General features: G+C 37.8%; 1 protein-coding gene across 5 annotated transcripts; it reads right to left on the minus strand.

Annotated features, from left to right (window-relative positions):
• Positions 1–18,793, minus strand: LOC123582750 (transmembrane protein 202-like). Of its 5 annotated transcripts, XM_045449169.1 has the most exons (6): positions 13,268–14,224; positions 12,707–12,959; positions 11,953–12,099; positions 11,237–11,368; positions 10,169–10,299; positions 1–40 (listed from the first exon to the last, which is right to left on the minus strand). In XM_045449169.1, exons 1-6 carry the CDS (start codon positions 13,379–13,381, stop codon positions 32–34), a joined length of 786 nt encoding a protein of 261 aa, XP_045305125.1. In that variant the 5' UTR covers positions 13,382–14,224; the 3' UTR covers positions 1–31. The 5 variants fall into 5 exon arrangements, with proteins under 5 accessions (XP_045305125.1, XP_045305123.1, XP_045305121.1 ...); XM_045449167.1 differs by lacking the exons at positions 1–40; positions 13,268–14,224 and adding an exon at positions 17,541–18,793 and having other exon boundaries at positions 9,438–10,299; XM_045449165.1 differs by lacking the exon at positions 1–40 and having other exon boundaries at positions 9,438–10,299; positions 13,268–14,215.

Here is an 18,793-nt window from a genome sequence, read left to right on the forward strand (position 1 = left end):
GTGGAGTCTGTCGGGTTTTCCATGTAGAGTATCATGTTGTCTGCAAAAAGTGAAAGTTTGACTTCAGTGATCATATCCTTTGATCCAGCAACATTTTTTTCTAGTAAATTAACCTAAGGAAATTAGTATCAAAGTCTAGCTCCAAAAGTGTTCAGGGAATTAGTTGGTAAAACGAATTATAATAAAATAAAAAACTATGCTAACCACTTAAAATGATACTATAGAGAAATATTTGATCTGGAAAGATGGTCATGATATCTGAATAAACAGGAAAAAAAGGAAGTTAAAACCAGTATTAAACGATAGTTATACAGTGTATGTACATTTGTATGGGCAGAAAGAAGGCTAAGAGGATTTTTCATTCACATATTGTAAAATTTTATTTACATACTATAAAATTCACCCATTTTAAGTGTATGACTCAATTATTTTTTATAGATTTACAGAGTTCTATAACCATCACATTTCAGGTAAAATAATTTTTCTTTTCTTAATTAAGCCTGTTTTTTTATACTCCTGCAATAAGTTTATATAATAGGTCATTTTAAAAGTTAAATTCCTCCTTTACTACTGACTTCTCCAAAAAAAGAGGAGGCAAAATACGCAATGTCAAGATAATTATAACGGTAGTTAAAATGTTTTCCAAAGAATAAAAAAGGTAATGAACAAACACACTTTAATTCTTATAGAGGGACTGAAGACCTACTGAGATTGAAAGACCTGCTTTCAGCTTGTGGAAGTGTGCCTATTTGCAAAAGGGCTTTACTCTTTTATCCCCACCTGCCCTCTCTCCTTGACCTTGCTGATCTTCTCAACATATTTCAGCTTAAAAGAATAAGGAGTTCTACTTCTGGAGCCATTAAAATTGCTAATTCAATCTTAATTATTCTGATTTTTTTTTAAAGTAAGCTCTATGCCCTACGTGGGACTTGAACCTACTACCCCGAGATCAAGAGTTCACATGTTCTACCAACTGAGCCAACCAGACGCCCCTAATTCAATCTTAATTCTTAAAATTAAACTGGATTTAGGCTTGATAAACGTAAAGAAAAATAAATTCAAGAAATAAATAGGAACATGGGATCAGAAAAAGATAACAAGATAGATTGATGTTTCAAAGATGAACATGTAATAACCAATTGTTATAGCTGTGGAAACTATATGATATGTACCAAATAAACACTGATTTCATGGGCAAAGCCACAATGATTTTCCACCTGTAAATATCTAATGCCACCATGGAGAGATCAGATCTTAAAACGCCAGATAAATAGGGATGAGATTTAAAATTTTCTAAAATTTTATCCTACCCAAATAACATTCTGTTTTATAGAAATAGAGATAGAACACACACCTGTGTTTCACTGTTGTTATGTGAGTTAGTTCTAGAATAAATATGAAAATATGGGAGAATGGCAAAATTCCAAAACCTTTCCATGCAATGGCAAGAAAAAATAAAATCCAAAAATACATTTTTCACACAACAGGATCACAGAATATTACGAAATGAGAGTCTCGTTATCTCTACTTCAATCTCTCTCTTTTTTTTTTTTACGAATGAGAAAATCAGAAAGATCGTGATCTGTCCAAAGTGATATTAGCTCAGTGTCAAAAAAACTGAAAACCCTCATCTCTTTCTTCTTAATCTCCTGCTTTTTGCTTTAATCCATGTTTCTATTGGAAACAATATAGTAGAGGCTCCAGAATCAAAGTGTTTGGTTTCACAAACAAAAAAGAAGAGACAAAAACAGATTCTTATTTATAGAGAACAGAGATGATTAGCAGAGGGGAGGTGGGGGGGAGGGATGGGTGAAACAGGTGAAGGGGATTAAGAGCACACTCATGATGAGCACGGAGTCATGTATAGGATTGTTAGATCACTATATTGTACACCTGCAACTAATATAACATTATGTGTTAATTATATGGAATTTAAAAAAATGTTTTAAGTGTCTGGTTTCAAATCCTGGGTCACCACCTAACGAGCTCTGTACTTTGGTAGGTCACTTGATCTTTCTGGCTCTCATCTGGAAAGTGGAGGAACTGATAGAACTTATCTCACAAGAGTGTGTAAGATTGACATATTATATGTAAAATGCTTAATAGAGCTGCTGGCACATAGTAAGCACTCAATAAACAGTGGTTGTTATTCAATGTATATGAAATTTTTTAAATAGTAACATGATAGGTAGGAATGTCACTAAAACAGTGTAGAAGCGGGGGTCAAAGAAGTTGAATTTGGGTGTGGAGGTGGGGGAGAGAGAAAAGGGTATGGGGTGCAGAGGGAAACTATGGATTAGGAAACACTCTAGGATTGAGTTAATTAGAGAAAGACAATCAGAACAAAACTAGATCATACGAGAATTTTAAATAATGGACCAAAATCTCTGTGGAAATCTGAGCTTTGGTGAAATTGTGAGCCTTTGAGTCATAGTAGGAACAGGCTTCCAAGACCGTGTTCCCTGAGCCAAGCGAGAGAACAAGCCAGTGTTAGATACTTGTCCACCCAGAGCAACTGAAGGAAGGAGCTGAATTCGGAAGTGGGTAGAAATAGTGCAGGATTAGAGAAATGTACTAGGCTTCTTTTGGGAAACCTAGGCACAGGAGAGATTGACAGTTGCATGGAAGGAATGAGGTCAAGACATTGGAGAGTAAATGCACAAAACTAAAAAATACGAGGGGCGCCTGGGTGGCTCAGTCAGTTAAGTGTCCAATTCTTGATTTTGGCTCATGATCTCACAGTTTGTGAGACCGAACTGTCATATACTTATGTCATATGCATATTTATTTTTTTAGTTATAAAAAGGTAATTATTTATACTCTTAAAAAGCTGGCATAAGTACGATGTAGTTTGCAATATCCTACCAAACCTAGAGTCAGAGCCAAAACAGTTTTTGGGGGTGGCTACCAGCATACCTATTTACCACTAGTAAACAAAGAGGCTTTACAGCTTTTTGTCACTACTTTCTCCAGAGAGGTTTTTTCAAAGTTACCATTACAGTGATAGCACACGAGTTCTATGGACACCATGTAGAACCTTTCTTCTGAGATGACAGAGCTCCACATGCATAATCTCTCTTTTTAAAAAAAAAAAAAGAACTTTTTAATGTTTATTTGAGAGAGAGAGAGAGTGAGCCAGAGAGGGCATGCACGCACACACACACACACACACACACACACACACACACAGAATCCAAAGCAGGCTCCAGGCTCTGAGATGTCCAAGCAGAGTCCAACGCAGGGCTTGAACTCACGAACAGTGAGATCATGACCTGAGCCGAAGTCAGATGCTTAACCAACTGAACTACCCAGGAGCCTGCATAATCTCTCTTAAACTGCAAAAGCATTAGAAATTAGAATCTGTATAATATGTACTTGGTTTCTCTGAATGTTCAAACAAGTAGAATTGACTAGGTTTAGAGATGGCAGGGACTTTAAGAAGTCCTTCATTTTATAAAAGGAGAACCTGAAGCTCAACAGAGTAAACTCACTTGCCTGTTCCCTAAGTGACCAACAGCAGAGTTGGCACTAGAATTGCAATTGCCTAACTTTTAGGGCAATGCTCTTTCCACTATAATGGATCATTAACTTGAATTAAAAAAATTTTTTTTAATGTTTATTTTTATTTTTGAGAGAAAGTGAGAGAGTACGAGTGGGGGGGGGGGAGGGGCAGAAAGAGAAGGAGACACAGAATCCGCAGCAGGCTCCAGTCTCTGAGCTGTCAGCACAGAGCCCGATGCAGGGCTTGAACTCACGAACCATGAGATCATGAGCCAAAGTCGGACGCTTAAACCGACTGAGCCACCCAGGTGCCCCTGTTAACTTGAATTTTTAAACTGATCTGTAAAAACAAAGTCTGGGGCGCCTGGATGGCTCAGTTGGTTAAGTGTCCAATTCTTGGTTTTGGCTCAGTTCATGATCTCATGGTCTGTGAGACTGAACTGTCATATCAATAGTTTGTTCCTTTTTACTGCTGAGTAATATTCCATGGTATTTATAGACCACAGCTTAACCATTCACATTTACGTTTATTGCTTCTAGTTTGGGGCTATTATAAAAAAAACTGCCATAGCCATTCCTGTATATGTTTTTTGTGTGAATATAAGTTTTTGTATCTTTAGAATAAATGTCCTAGAACACAATTCCTGGGTCATACGGTAATTGTATGTTTAATTTTATGAGATGCTACCAGACTCTTTTCCAGAATGATTGCACCACTTTACCTTCTCACCAGCAATATATGTGTGATCTGATTTCTCAACATTCTCAGTAGCATTTGGGAGTATTACTCTTTTATTTTAGCCATTCTAAATAGATGTGCAGTGATATAGCACAGTGTTTTTAAAAAAAAAAATTAATATTAAAAAATTATTTTTTTTATTTGTTTTTAATGTTTATTTTTAAAGGAGAGAGAGGCCATGAGAAGGGAAGGAGCAGAATGAGAAGGAGACACAGAATCCGAAGCAGGCTCCAGGCTCTGAGCTGTCAGTAAAGAGCCCGATGTGGGGCTTGAACTCACAAGCTGTGAGATCATGACCTGAGCCAAAGTCAGATGCTTAACCAACTAAGCCACCCAGGTGCCCCACCCCACTTGTTTTTAGAGAGACAGAGAGAGCTCAAGCAGGGGAGAGGGACAGAGAGAGAGAGAGAGAGAGAGAGAGAGAGAGAATCTCAAGCAGGCTTCATGCTCAGTGTGGAGCATGGAGCACTGTGCAGGGCTCAATACCATGATCTTGTGATCATGACCTGAGCCAAAATCAAGAGTTGGACACTTGACTGAGCCACCCAGGCACCCCATCACAATGGTTTTTTCACTTACTTTCTTCTAATATCTAATGATGCTTGATATCTTTTCATGTGCTTATTTGCCTTCTGTATATCCTCAATGGTAAAATCTATGTTCATGCATCTTGCACATTTGCTAATTGAATGGTTCCATTTGTGTGTCTTTTTTAATTATTAAATTTTAAGCGTTCTATATTCTAGATACTAGTCCTTTGTGAGATACATGGCTTGAAAATATGTTCTCTCAGTCATCTAGGAGATTTTTTCTTCTTAACGGGGTCTTCCATAGAGCCAAAGTTTTTAATTTTCATGAGTTCCAATTTATCAACTTTTCCCTTTCATGATTCCTTTGGTGTCATATCCACAAATTCTTTACCTAGACCTAGGTCCGGAAAATTTTCTCCTCGTGTCTATCCTAAAAGTTTTATAAGTCTGGTTTGCATTTAAGTCCATGATCTATCTATCTTGAGTTAATTTTTGGACCAGGTGTGTGGTTTACGTTGGCATTCATATTTATAGCTATGGGGTGTCCAATTGCTCCTGCACCATTTGCTGAAAAGGTTATCCTTCCTCCACTATGTTGTCTTTGTGTTTCAGTTGAGCATATTTGCGTGATATCTATTCTGTCTCACTGATCTATGTATCCCTTCACCAATACATTGTCTTTATTATGCAGCTCTATAGCAAGCCTTAGTATTGGGTACAGTGATTCCTCCCAGTTTTTCTTTTTACAGGTTTTAGGTTTTTAGGGCCTGTGACTTTCCATATAAATTTCAGAATAAGTTTATCTATGTCACCAAAAATCCTTGCTGGTGTTTTGATAGGAATTGCCTTAAACCTATGGCTCAATCTGGGGAGAATGACCACCATCTTTATTCTGTTGAGTCTCCTAATCTACAAACAAGGTATGTCTCCCATTCATTTAGACTTTCATGGATTTTCTTCATCAGTGTTTTATAATTTTCAGTGTACAGATCATGTTTTGTTAGATTTATACCTATGTATTTCATTTTTTCTTTGAGCAATTACTGTAAATGATGTTATTTTCTGAATTTTTTTCTACATGTTCATTGTTCATCCTTCTATTTTAAAATCCTCTGAATCACTTTGCTTGGGGTATACATTTTGTATATAACACTCAGATTTTGTTTTGTGGTTCAATCTGAAACACATAGTTCTTTTATTAGTTAAATATTAAGTATTCACACTCATTAATGAGTTATTCAGTTTTTGAGCATATCATTATTTTCAGATACACTTCTTTTATAGATTTAATTTTCTTCAAAATGTGGTCTGTGCTTCCTTCATTTTTTGTGTTTGTATTTCTTAAAGTAAGCTGGAAAGTTTGCATTTTTTCTATTGAATGCGTTCATAATGATAACTTCATACCTTTAATTCTTTCTATAGATGGGTCCAATGACTTCCTATTATGAGAATAATTAAATCAGCACTAGAGTATTTCTCCTCACTTTTCTTCTCTTCCACCACCTGATTTTATATTTATGTTTTGTAGTATTTATACTTTGTATTTGCTAGAAAAGTATGTAGCTGCCTATAATAGAAAACTAACGCTGTCTTTAAAATTAAGGCTTGGGGCGCCTGGGTGGCGCAGTCGGTTAAGCGTCCGACTTCGGCTCAGGTCACGATCTCGCGGTCCGTGAGTTTGAGCCCCGCGTCAGGCTCTGGGCTGATGGCTCAGAGCCTGGAGCCTGTTTCCGATTCTGTGTCTCCCTCTCTCTCTGCCCCTCCCCCGTTCATGCTCTGTCTCTCTCTGTCCCAAAAATAAATAAACGTTGAAAAAAAAATTTTTTTTTAATTAAGGCTTTATTTTTTTCATATAACAAGAATTCTGGAAGGAGGTCATTCTTGGCATTGTTTCACCAGCTCAACAATGTCATTAAGGACTTAAGCTTTTTTCTACATTTCTGCTATGCCATCCTCAGATGCTGGCTTCTGACTTCGTGCTTGTCTCTTCGTGTTTCTAATATGACCTGCTGCAGCTCTAGCCATCACACTATCATTTAAGGCAAAATGAAAAAACTGGGAGAAGCGCCAGGAGTGTTTGTAAAGCAAATACGTATTTTCTGTAACTCCACAACATATTTCCTCTGATGTCTCATCAGCCACAAATATGTAATATGATCATCTCTAGCTATAGAGGACGCTGGAATGTGACTAATTAGGTGGTATGTTACTATTTAAATAAGTTTTCTGTTCTTATAAGAAAACTCTAGTTTTCTTCACATAGATCCTTCACATTTGTGTTTATTCTTATGTATTTTCTTTATTGTTATAAGCTTTATTGCTACATTATTCTACTGGTTAGATGGCTAATTTTTAATTTAGATGTTGATTTTTGAATGTTGACTATATTGTTTTTATTCGTGACACTAAAATTTTTAACTTAGTTCTGTTAGTAAATTGGAACAGTGAGGGGGAAGAGAAGGATGGAACCACTGATACTCTGGAATGAGGCATCAGGACTGTCTCTGCCTCAGACCCTACTGCAAAGGCAGGCCCTTTGAGCTAGCTTAGCCACTCAGGAGGGTCCAAAGAGGAGAGTGGTGGAGCAAATACCTTCTCTAGGGGTAGAAGAACTATAGCACTTTCCCACAACAGAAGGATGAGAAAGAAAAAGCATCACAGGTTAATACTGTGTTTAATACTGTTGTTTTCATCTACTCTCAGAAGAAGAACTTACAGAACAGCTTTTCAAAATACTCCAAAGAGCAAATGTAACAGAAAAGGAAATAAACCCTTCCTTTAAAGCTAGATGATGGACCTTTTCTAAAACCTAGAGTTTTATACAAGGTTTTCAAATAATTAGCTGAGCCCTTAAGAAAACCCAGAGGTGATATTGGTTATAAAGTTTGAAAAAAGGTGAAATTTCCATGTGTAAGAAAATGTGGAAAGGAATGGTTATTACTCAAAAAAAGAATGGAGTAGCAAAAAGTAAACGAGGACAGAGGAAAGCAATGAGAAAGGAAAGCCAAGCATTTATGACAAGAGGCTAGAGTCCCACGAACAAAAATGGCTGATTAAATTTTGTTTTTCCTTTCTACCTTTTAATAACAGGCTGCTCTAATATTATTCGGTTTATAGAACCTTTGGGAAAGTCAGCTTTACACTAAAGACTTGTTCGGGGATTCTTCTCCTAGATCAAGTTCTAGTTATCATTTTTCTTTTTCCAGATTGAGCTCGTTCATGTTTTACCAATTCCAGGGGCTTTCCTTTAAGCCCCTAGACTGAATTGGGCTGAGACTTCTGTGTGCTATGAGAATTCCAGAAACCTGTTTTTTACCCTTTACTCTTATTGTCTCTATCCCCTTCTACACAGTGAACTACTTATTAATGTTCAATAACTTTTATAATTTTTTAATGGATGGATGATGCATGGGAAGACAGGTATGAATACAAGAAAATGCAGGTTACAGGTTTCCAAACCAGTCAAACGTTGGATACTTTCACGGTTGAAGACAAAATTGTAATGGAGATGAAGTTTGTCTTTACCAGTGTCCCACATTTCTTCTTACTGTTTCAGTATGCCTGCCCCCCAGGTAATCAGCCCCTTCATCCTGACGGAAAGCTCACAAAATTCTCCCCCCCACTACACCTTCCCTTTGCAAAGTTTCTTCTTTCTCCTCTGTCATCTATCAAAGCATCTGCTTAGTCACATTTGGCTATGTAATTATCCAGTTGATTTAAGTAACACACATTAAGGTATGGCCAAAATTTTAACTATCCTCTTAGAGAATTTGTACGTTAAGGCAGGCATCTGTTAATTCATTATGCTGGGAGGAATATCTTTTAATGCTTCCTGCCCTGTTCATCTTCTTCTCTCTCCTGGTTCCTTATCTAATGTGCCAGAAAGTGAAATATGTGGAATGGAGATGGTATCATTTATTGAAGCCACTTTTAAAGATGACAAAATTAAGAGTCATAAAATTTGACTGACTAGCTAGAGGTGCAAGCAGCCAGCAATAGTGACTATTTAAGGAGTTAAGAGTGGATTTTCATGGTGAACTACTAATATTTCCAACCAAAAAACTAGCTTCCAGTTTCAAAGGCCACAATCTCTTTTGTGAAACTGTTTAAGGCCTCACTGAAATTCCCTGAGTCTATGTGGTAGACTCTGTCAGAGAGTCTCAGGCCTTTTGCCTCTCTCTTTTTTTCTTCCTTTCTAGTTCTTCCAAATAGTTAAAAACAGTGGGATTCAGCTACATTTTTAAATGAGGTATCTAAATAAAAAAAATAAGGAGTTGCCAAAAGTAGCCTTGGAGGTAGAGAACTGAATTTAGTTCCTCTGACTAGACTAAGTTACTTGCTAAAATAATCTGGGGTCATATGAGCCAATGGCCAAAGGAATAATTTCTCCATTGTTTATCATTCATGGCCATAAAGAGCACTAGAGGAAATCTCAGAGTCTAGCTGGTCAATGAAGGATGTTAGGCCAGAGAAAGTTAAATGCTTGCCAAAAGTCAACCTACTGAATTAGAGAAGTAAGGACCAAAAATGAGAGCTTGAATTTCCAAACTGAAAGTTCTTTCAGTCCCACTGAGATGTGCCATTGTGTGGTCATGGAAATCTGGAAAGGTTTGGTGGCCTGGGCATCTCATCTCCTGCCAACCTTTCCCAGTCACAGCACACAACACTAACATGGAAACTTCCTTTAATAAGCTTTGCATTTCTTTCCTTGTGAGCCTTACATTATTGGTGCCTTTGCCCTAACCCATACAAATGGCTTGCTTTCATCCATAATACCACTTGCTCCGTGAAGGAGGTATAATCCAGGGTGGGGGGGTGGGGGGTGGGGCGGTTCAAAAGAATAGTCATACTATTATATCAGAATTACTTCTGATACTCCTACCACACTTCTTACAGACCCAACAAAACATCTTTAAGCCTTCTAGGGTTTGTTTGTTTGTTTGTTTGTTTGTTTGTTTTTAATATCTCTGCTCTCACTACCTTGTATCTAAGATTAATTTTTTGTTTTGTCATCCTCATTTTTCTCAGCTGAATCTCTGTCCTCATAATTCCAGTTTTTGGTCATTTTGTTTTCATTACCCTGAAGGCTATTGCTTGACATATCATCAGCCACACTCCCAATTATCTCTGCCTCAGGCCTTGGCTGTACTGTGTCAATTGGTTCTATCTCAGTAGCTAACCTTGTAGTTATTAACCCATCTTTTATTGCTGATTCACTTCCTATCTCTGGCTCTGTGTGGGTCCCTGACTCAGCCTGGACCTCTGGTTCAACCTGACTTTCTAGCACTTTTTGGGTTACTGTCTTTGTCTGAGTCCCTTTCTCTGTGTAGACACTTGATTGTGCCACTGAACCTGACCGCCTTTCTGGTGCCTGATTCATCCACGTAGAAACACCTACATTTGTTTCAGTTAGTCCCCCGTCTACTCTGGCCCTATTTCCTATTCTTGTCCTTGTTATAGGAATCACAAGGAGATTTTGATCTGGAGAAGTAGCCCAAGAACTTATGTGATTGAGTCCAGAGAGGAACCCTAGAGAAAAAGAAAAGGTCAGGGTCAGTGTTGTGGATTAGTAATAGATAAAATCTTAAGTCATCAAACACCCCTGAGGCACTGGCTTAATTATAATAGAATTTGCTTTACAATACATTTCTGAATATCCTGTTCATTATCTTTAAGGAGCTGAGATTCAAAACATTGATCCCAGCTTTTCTGTAGTACAGTATTTCCCAAGGGGTATGCAAGCCAATTCATTGGGGCACAGGCAGAAAATAGTAGTTTATTTTTGCATTTTTAGCAAATTTTGTTTTCAGTTCCATTTTTGAGTATATTTTACACTGTAATAAATATATGAATCATATAATACATGTACATATTTTATAAATAAATGTGTTTTTTCAGAATGCTTGCTGAAAAGTGTTTTACTAATAGGGTGTGTGATGCAATGGTTTGGAGACCATTGCTAATTAATGAATAAAAATAAGTATGTGGCTTAGCAGGATTAAAGGTGAAATGTTACACAGGCAAAACTCCTATATTATATCTCTGCTTTATATTAGTAATATTACAGAGGAACATATGTCATGTGTTGAAGCTTTATTTTGGAGATCCATTAAGGTGGAGAGGTTATTTAATATAATAAAAGGAGAGGGGAATTTAAGAGATGTCTTCTGGAAGGACAGAAGAACTATTCATAGCTCAGTTAATGTCTTTTCCATCTTTACTTCCTGAATCTTACTCCTACCTGTGTAGGGACAAGTATCATTTTAGAAAAAAAAAAAGTTTTCAATTGGAAGGACTTGCTATTAAGAATTGTTCACTGACATAGAAATAACTCTTGTAGAGCCCTTCCAAATTATGAGATTCTAATATGTCAAACATACAACTAAAAGAAAGCAAAAGAGAGGGGACCAACCATGTAGAAATTTCTTTTCTGTGCCTTCACTGTTTAACAGGAGGATTGACTCACCAACTGTCATGTAGAAGATACTGCCCCACCAATTGAGGCGGTAGGCTAATAGGAAATGGGGCTCCAAGACGTTCCTACTGTACAATTTCACTTGCATCAGGTACAAAATGAGGCAGAGGAGTAGGCAGGTGCCTGGGATCAGAATGAAAGCTATCACTACCCATCATAACCCTCCTTCTGCCATCCCTCCCATTCCACCCTCTTCCCTCTCTTTGCACTTCCTTGTCACCCTCAACCATCTCAATTATGCCATGGAGGCCTATTACATGGCAGTGTCATGGGAAGACCCATTTGGCAATTAACTAGAATGAGAGAACGAAGAACTTCTGCTTTAACTGGAATAAGGTTATTAAGGTGGAGCCTATAAATAAGACCACTAGAACAGGTACTAGCTAGCTACATTGAAATTTGTCTTAGTGCCACAAGGGCCTCCAGCCTATGATATCGCCTCTAGTAGTCCATCAGATAACAACTTCTAGAGATGTTTCCATTGGATTAGGCATAGTTTCTTCAGGGTCCCCTCTTTAAAGGCAATAGCCCCATAAGGAGTAAAAGTTTACCAAAAGCTTTCTTCCCTATGGGAAGAGACACGGTCCTATGATGGCAGTGTTCACGTGAGGTAGGGAATGACTTGGTAAAATAAGGAGAAATGGCCCAGAAGGGGAAGATGTACAGGGACTCCAGGGACAAACTTTTCCAACCTCATCATTTTGTACCTGAGATGAAAGAGAAGATGGACATGCCCAGATCTATGTGGGTTTTGTCTCCTGTCCCTTTGGTGAGAAAGGTGCTGAGCCATATAATGATAATGAGGATGATGAAGGCAGAGATGAGGAAGAAGGCCCTGGAGTATTGGAGGTAGTCTGCCAGGAGAAGTAGAAAAGGAGAGGCTTGGCTGGAGAAGAGGTGACCTGCCCTCTAATAAGGCTAGACAGGGTCTAGGGAAGGGACTGAAGGGCAGAGGAGGACAGAATTAGCACTTGTCTTATATCTAATGGAGTCAGAGTAAGGAGCCACCAAGTGGGTGGCCTCACAGGCACCAGTAAGGACCCTCTTTCCATCTCCTCATTGACATGTGGAATTCCTTTAACAAGGAAAGAAATAATTTATTCCACAATGAGATTAAAGTTGAAATTATAACCTTGAGAGGCATATTATGAGGTAACTTTCATATTAAGGTGAAAATTACTACTATTTTTCCCCCCTGGGAAGTTGTGAGGAAAAAGAACAAAGTCACTAGGCATTAGCTTCCAATAATTAAGAAGCTGTGGCTTTGAAGTCATTGGAGAAGTCTAGTGAAGACAAACTGGGATAAATTTACCCTGTTTGGAGGAGCTGTCCTTACATGCTTGTGAATCGGGAGAAAAGAAGGGGTAGAGTTGTGGGAAGGAGAAAGGGAGAGAGGCAAGCTGTAGGGGATCTGAGCAGATCTACCAAAGGAGGGGGCTCTAGGCTCTGGAAGGCACTCACAGGGTGCTTTTGGCACGTGGCTCCAGCAGAGATCATGGTGGCACACAGTCCAGAGCCCCGCAAAGAGTTTCTTCTTGTCTTTCATTACCATGAACCGCACCCAATGTAAAGGGGACAAGCACATCAGCAGGACAAAGATAAAGCCCATGAGGCCAGCACAGAACATGCGAATGTAGCTTTGGGTCCTCTCCAGAAGCTGTCGCTGGTGTGGTGACATAGAAGAGAAGTGGTACATGCGGTAGGGGAGAATTGGCTGTGGTGGGGAAGGAAGGAGGACATCATGAAAGGAATGTCATCTCAGGCATCTCCATCTCCACTCACAGAAAAGACAAACCCTGGGTCCTCTACTGGATGGGAACTCCTCCTCCCTCCACACTTCAGGGTCTTTTGCTCCAGAGCCTCCCACAACTTGTAAATATATTCCTTTTTAACTGTCCCCCATTGAAAAAAAAAGTTGGAGTGATCTTTGCCTCTCCTGCCTTGACATTTCCCCCATGCCATACACAAGCTGCTTCCTGCAAAAGGACCCCACCACTACCTAGCTTACAAAGGCTCCCTCACCCTATATGTTGGGTAACCCAGGATGCTGGAATTGTAAACCCTGTGTAAGGGCATGGCATTTCCTTCCCTTCTCTCCATCCCAGTTTCTGGCTCATTGCTCTTCTCAACTGCCATAGAACCTAACCCACTCTGACCTAACACACTTTCCTGCCCCTCCCCCACCCCAGGAAACAGAACTAACAGGAAGTGTACAGTGTCTCTGCCTCATTTGCCAGATCTAGTCCAATCCCTTCCTCCAATCCAGATATCTGTTGAGTTTCAAACACCTAGCAAACTGCCTGACAAATCCAGGTTTCTTATAGACACACCAAACCCAAGAGGTCTTCGAGAGCTCTTTTCTTTTTATCCTACACCCCCTTCCTATGTCCTTTTCTTGTTTCCCACCATTCAATCATGCCATATCCTGCCAATCCCAACTCTTTGATGCTTTCAAGTCCATTTTGTTTTTCTGTTTCCTTTTTCTTAGAACATCTTGTTGTCATCTCTGTCCTAGATTGCTATAACAGCCTTTTACCTGTTACTTCTGCTACAAGGCTTCAGTTTATTCTTGACAAATTTGCCTCTAAGATGCAAATCTGATGTGTCTCTCCTCTGTTCTGATTGCACTCCACTGCTATGAGGTAAAGTCCTAATTTCTTAGCATGAATTAGTTAAACCCAGCAAGATTAGGCTTCTGCTTCCTATATGACCTCATTCAACCATTCAATACCTCCTCTGTGCCAGGTGTTGTGTTAGGTACTGAGGGTGTAGTGATGTGTTGGATATCTTTCATATGTCCCTTTGGATCCAACTCTTCATCCTTGTCCTTGTTCAAGAAGGCTGACTGATATGGACTACATCAATGGGTTCCCTTGCCATCCAGTCTCTGATTAGGTTTAACCAATGGTAGATATGGGCAGAAGATCAGAGGTCCAGAGATCTGTGTGTTTATTCCCTGGTTCTCTCCTTACCAGATTACAAAGAGTTGTCTGTGTTCTTTTACCTAAAGTAGAGCTCCTCACAGGCAACCTTCTCCATAGAGCCACCCTTTCTGTTCTGTTAACTGCTCCTTTCACTTATGTGATCAGGCTTAGGAGTCATAATGACTTTTCACTGATGGTTTCCCCAAATCCTTTTCAGTTCAAAGGGGACTTTATAAATAGTTCCTTAACTCTCCCTATTAACTAGTTTGAGCAAGCCATCTGTTTCCTGCTGAACATGGTCCTTATTGTCATGAAGTAGAAAGCCGAGTAACGTTTAGGCTCATTCTCTCCCTCCATGTTATCTTGTGCTCCAGACAACTTTATTTTTCTTGCAGTTTCTTAAACCCATCTTGGTCCTTCCTTTGCATATGGTGCAAATGGTATTTACCTTGCACATGGTATCTATCACACTTCCCACTTTATCTTTGAGTTAATATTAGTCAAGATTCACTTTAATCTAACCCTTTTGGGGAAGCCTTCCCTGAATTCAACCCTCAGTCCCAGACTTTATGATCCTGCAGCAGCTTGTGCTTACTTCTTTCATAACCTTTATACATAGTATTGTAATTTGTCTATACTTCCTTTTGGTCTGTGAACTTCAGCAGCAAGGACTTATCCTTGTATACTCAATATCTAGCAGAGTACTCGGAATATAATGATTCAGGAAATGCTTATTGATTGAGTGAAACTAAAAAAGGTAAAAAAAAAAAAAAAAAGAGTGGACTTCTAGTTTCTAGTGTGGCATGCAAGGAACTTGGAGGTGGCCACTCCATTATAACAACAAGTAGAAAGCTAAGCAAACTGAAAAATCAACAACTCTTCTTAGGTTCGTCAGAGAAATGAGATCATAAGGCAAACTGTGGCTCTCAAAATTGGAGAGATAGACAAATACAGAGAATCACAACTTACTCGTATATAAACCCTTGCAAGAACCAATATGAGGATAGGAAATTTGAACTGTAGTTGATGAATTGCTGGAGGTTCAGGGTGGACAAATCTGAGAGATTACAAACTCTGGGGGTATCCAATCTTAGGGACATCCTTACAATTTAGTGAGTTTTACCTCCAGCCCACCTTGATCAGGTTTTCACAGTGAATATCAGAGAAAAGTTCCCTTACACTTCTGGAAGAAGGAGGAGAAAAGGAACCATTTTGAAACATGCCAGAACATTCTGTTCATCTTAACAAGGCCTTCCCTAAAGAGAAACTGTCTTACCAGAACCTAAACTATTGGAGTTTTATCAGAGCTTAACCAATCTGGGGAGAAGGAAATACTCAACTCCAGCATGCTGTAACATTTCATGGTATACTCACTCTCCCATCCTGTCCCACCTAAGGAGGGGAAACTCAGAGGTACCTGTGAATTTCACAGAAGCTTAGATCAGGAACAAGCTAAGAATGTCCTTTCTCGCCACTCATTTTCAACATCATACTGGAATGTAATAAGACAAGAAAAGGAAATACAATGTATAAACATTGAGAAGGAAGAAATAAGACTGTCTTTGTTTACAAATGGCATGATTGTGTAGAGAGTACAAATGAACTGACAACAACAGCAAAAATTCTTGAAACAATAAGTGATTATAGAAAGGTTAATATACAAAAGTCAGTCATTTTATGTGGTGCCTCACTGGCTTAGTGAGTAGAGCATGCAACTCTTGATCTCGGGGTTGTGAGTTTGAGTCCCACAATGGGTGTAGAGATTACTTAAAAAAAAAAAAAAGTCAATCATTTTCCTATATGCCAGTAATGAATGAGTAGAATTTGAAATTAAAAACACAATATAATTTCCCCAAAATGAAACACTTGAGTAAAAGCTAACAAAATATGTACAAGATCTATATAAGGAAAAATACAAAACTCTAATTAAAAAAAACCCAAAGGGTTAAATAAATGGAAAGATATTCCTTGTTCTTGTGTAGCAAGACTCAGTATTGTCAAGATGTCAGTTCTTCCCAACTTGATTTATAGATTCAACACAATCCCAATAAAAATCCCAGCGAGTTATTTTGTGGACACCAACAAACTGATTTTAGTGTATATCAGGCAAAAAAAAAAAAAAAAAAAGACCAAAAAAAAAAAAACCCCACCTAGAATAGCCAACACAATATCGAAAGAAAAGAACAAGGTCAAAGGACTGACACTACCCAACTTCAAGACTTACTATATAGCTATGGTAATCAGGACAGTTGGTACTGGAGAAAGAATAGATCAACAGAAAAGAACAGAGAGCCCAGAAATAGACTCACATAAATATGGTCATCTGATCTTTGATACAGGACAAAGACAATACAATGGAGCAAAAATAGTTTTTTTCAACAAATGATGCTGGAACACCTGGACATCCACATACAAAACAATGAATCTAGATGCAGACCTAACACCCTTCCCAAAAGTTAACTCAAAATGGGTTATAGACCTAAACAAAACACAAAACTATAAAACTCATAGAAGAAAACATAGGAGAAAATAGGTAACACTGGAGTATGGCAATGACTTTTTAAATACAACGCCAAAAACACAAGCCATAAAAGAAATAATTGATAAACTGACTTCATTAAAATTAAAAACTTCTGCTCTGCAAAGACATGATCAAAAAATATGTGAAGACAAGCCTCAGACTGGGAGAATATATTTGCAAATGACACATCTGATAAAGGACTGTTATCCAAAATATACAAAGAACTCTTACAACTAAGAAATAAGAAAACAAATAACCTGATTTAAAAATGGAGGAAAGACCTGAAAATCACTCTCCAGAGGAATGTAACAGAGATCAGAGGTGCTACAATGTATCAAACATAATGTCCAGCAGTCAACAAAAAAATGACTAAACCTGTGAAGAAACAGGAAAATATAATCCAGATTCAAGAAAAAAGGCAGTCAAGAGTAACTGACCTCAAGATGATCCAGATGTTGTAATGATCACAAAAGGACTTTAAAACAGCCATTATAAATTTTTATAAGGACTGAAGAGAAGATAAATGCATAATGAATGAATAGATATGGGATCTCAACAAAGATAGAGAAAATATTAAGAGAAAAACTAAATGGAAATTCTGGAACTGAAAAATACAATAACTAAAATTAAAAATTCACTGTATGGATTTAATAGTAAATTGGAGAAAGTGGGGAAAAAAGAGTTAGTGAACTTGAATGTAAGTTAAGGGAAATTGGCCAATCCGAAGAACAGAGAGAAAAAAAATGGAAGAAAAATAAAGTCTCAAATTCCAATTGGACCATAAAAAGGTGAAATTAGAGTCCTGGAATAAATTGAGAATGGGGCAGAAAAATAGCAGCTGCAAACTTACCAAATTTTATGAAAGATATTGATGTATGGGTCCAAAAGCTGAAAGAAACCAAAAAGGATAAATACAAAAATCACATCTAAACATATCATAAATTGCTGAATCCAAAGATAAAATCTTAAAAGCAGCCAGAGTAAAGCTACATGTGACAGAAGATCAATGATGTATATCTGATTTCTCATCAGAAATAATGATAGTCCAGAAGGCAATGGAATGACTTTTTCAAATATATATAATTGACATATAACACTGTGTTAGTTTTAGGTATACAACATAATTATTTGATACATGAATACATTGTAAATGATTACCACATTAAGTTTAGTTAACATCCATTGCCATACATAGTTATACTTCTTTTCTTGTGATGAAAACTTTTAAGATTTATCCCCTTAGCAATCTTGAAATACAGAATACAGTATTGTTAACTATAGTCACCATGCTGTACATTACATCCCACAACTTATTTATTTTATGACTAAAAGCTTGTGCCTTTTGACCACTTTCAGCCATTTCACTGTTCCTCCACCTCCCACCAATCTGTTCCTGTGTCTGTAAGTTGAGTTTTTTAAAAAAATCCACATATAAGTGGGAGAAAAGATTTGCAAAATATAGCTGACAAAGAACTTGCATCCAAAATATACAAAGCACTCGTACAACTAATAATGAGATAAACAGCTTAGTTTTAAAAATGAACAGAAGAATAACCATACTCTACAAAGGTAGATATACAAAGGGAAAATGTAAATGGCGTCAAAGAAATGCAAATTAAAACAACAGTGAGATACTGTTTTATGCCCACTTAGAATGGCTGAATTTAAAAGGATTGACAACAAATGTTGGCAAAGATGTGGAACAACAAACTCTCATATATTGCTGGTGGAAGTGTAAAATGGTACAACTGTGGAGAACGATTTGGCAATTTTAGAGTTATACGTCTATACCCTATGACCTGTGATTCCTCTCTTAGGTATTTAAGAAATTTGTAAACTTATGTACACAAGAGACCTTTACACGAATGTTCACAGCAGCTTCATTCACAATAGCCCAAACTGGAAACAACCTAAATGTCCCTCAATAGGAAAATGGATCAAGAACCCTGGCATATTCGTATAATTGCATAACTAATCTGCAATAAAAAAGGAATAAACTGTACATACAACATAAATGACCCTCATAGATGTTATGTTGAGTGAAAGAGACTGGACACAAAAAAGCATATATTTCCATTTATATATATTTCTAGAACAGGAAAA

Source organism: Leopardus geoffroyi, chromosome B3 (assembly GCF_018350155.1).
Source record: "Leopardus geoffroyi isolate Oge1 chromosome B3, O.geoffroyi_Oge1_pat1.0, whole genome shotgun sequence".
In the NCBI taxonomy this organism is placed as follows: domain Eukaryota; kingdom Metazoa; phylum Chordata; class Mammalia; order Carnivora; family Felidae; genus Leopardus; species Leopardus geoffroyi.

Bases quoted from the DNA above. Each gene is read 5' to 3' on its own strand.
- LOC123582750 (XM_045449165.1), bottom strand. From the start codon at position 13,381: ATGGCAGTTGAGAAGAGCAATGAGCCAGAAACTGGGATGGAGAGAAGG. The intron at 12,960-13,267 runs GTGAGGGAGCCT...TCCCCACCACAG, and splicing joins TGGGTTACCCAACATATAGG to CCAATTCTCCCCTACCGCAT. The intron at 10,300-11,236 runs GTGAGTCAATCC...CTTTTTCTCTAG, and splicing joins TATCTTCTACATGACAGTTG to GGTTCCTCTCTGGACTCAAT.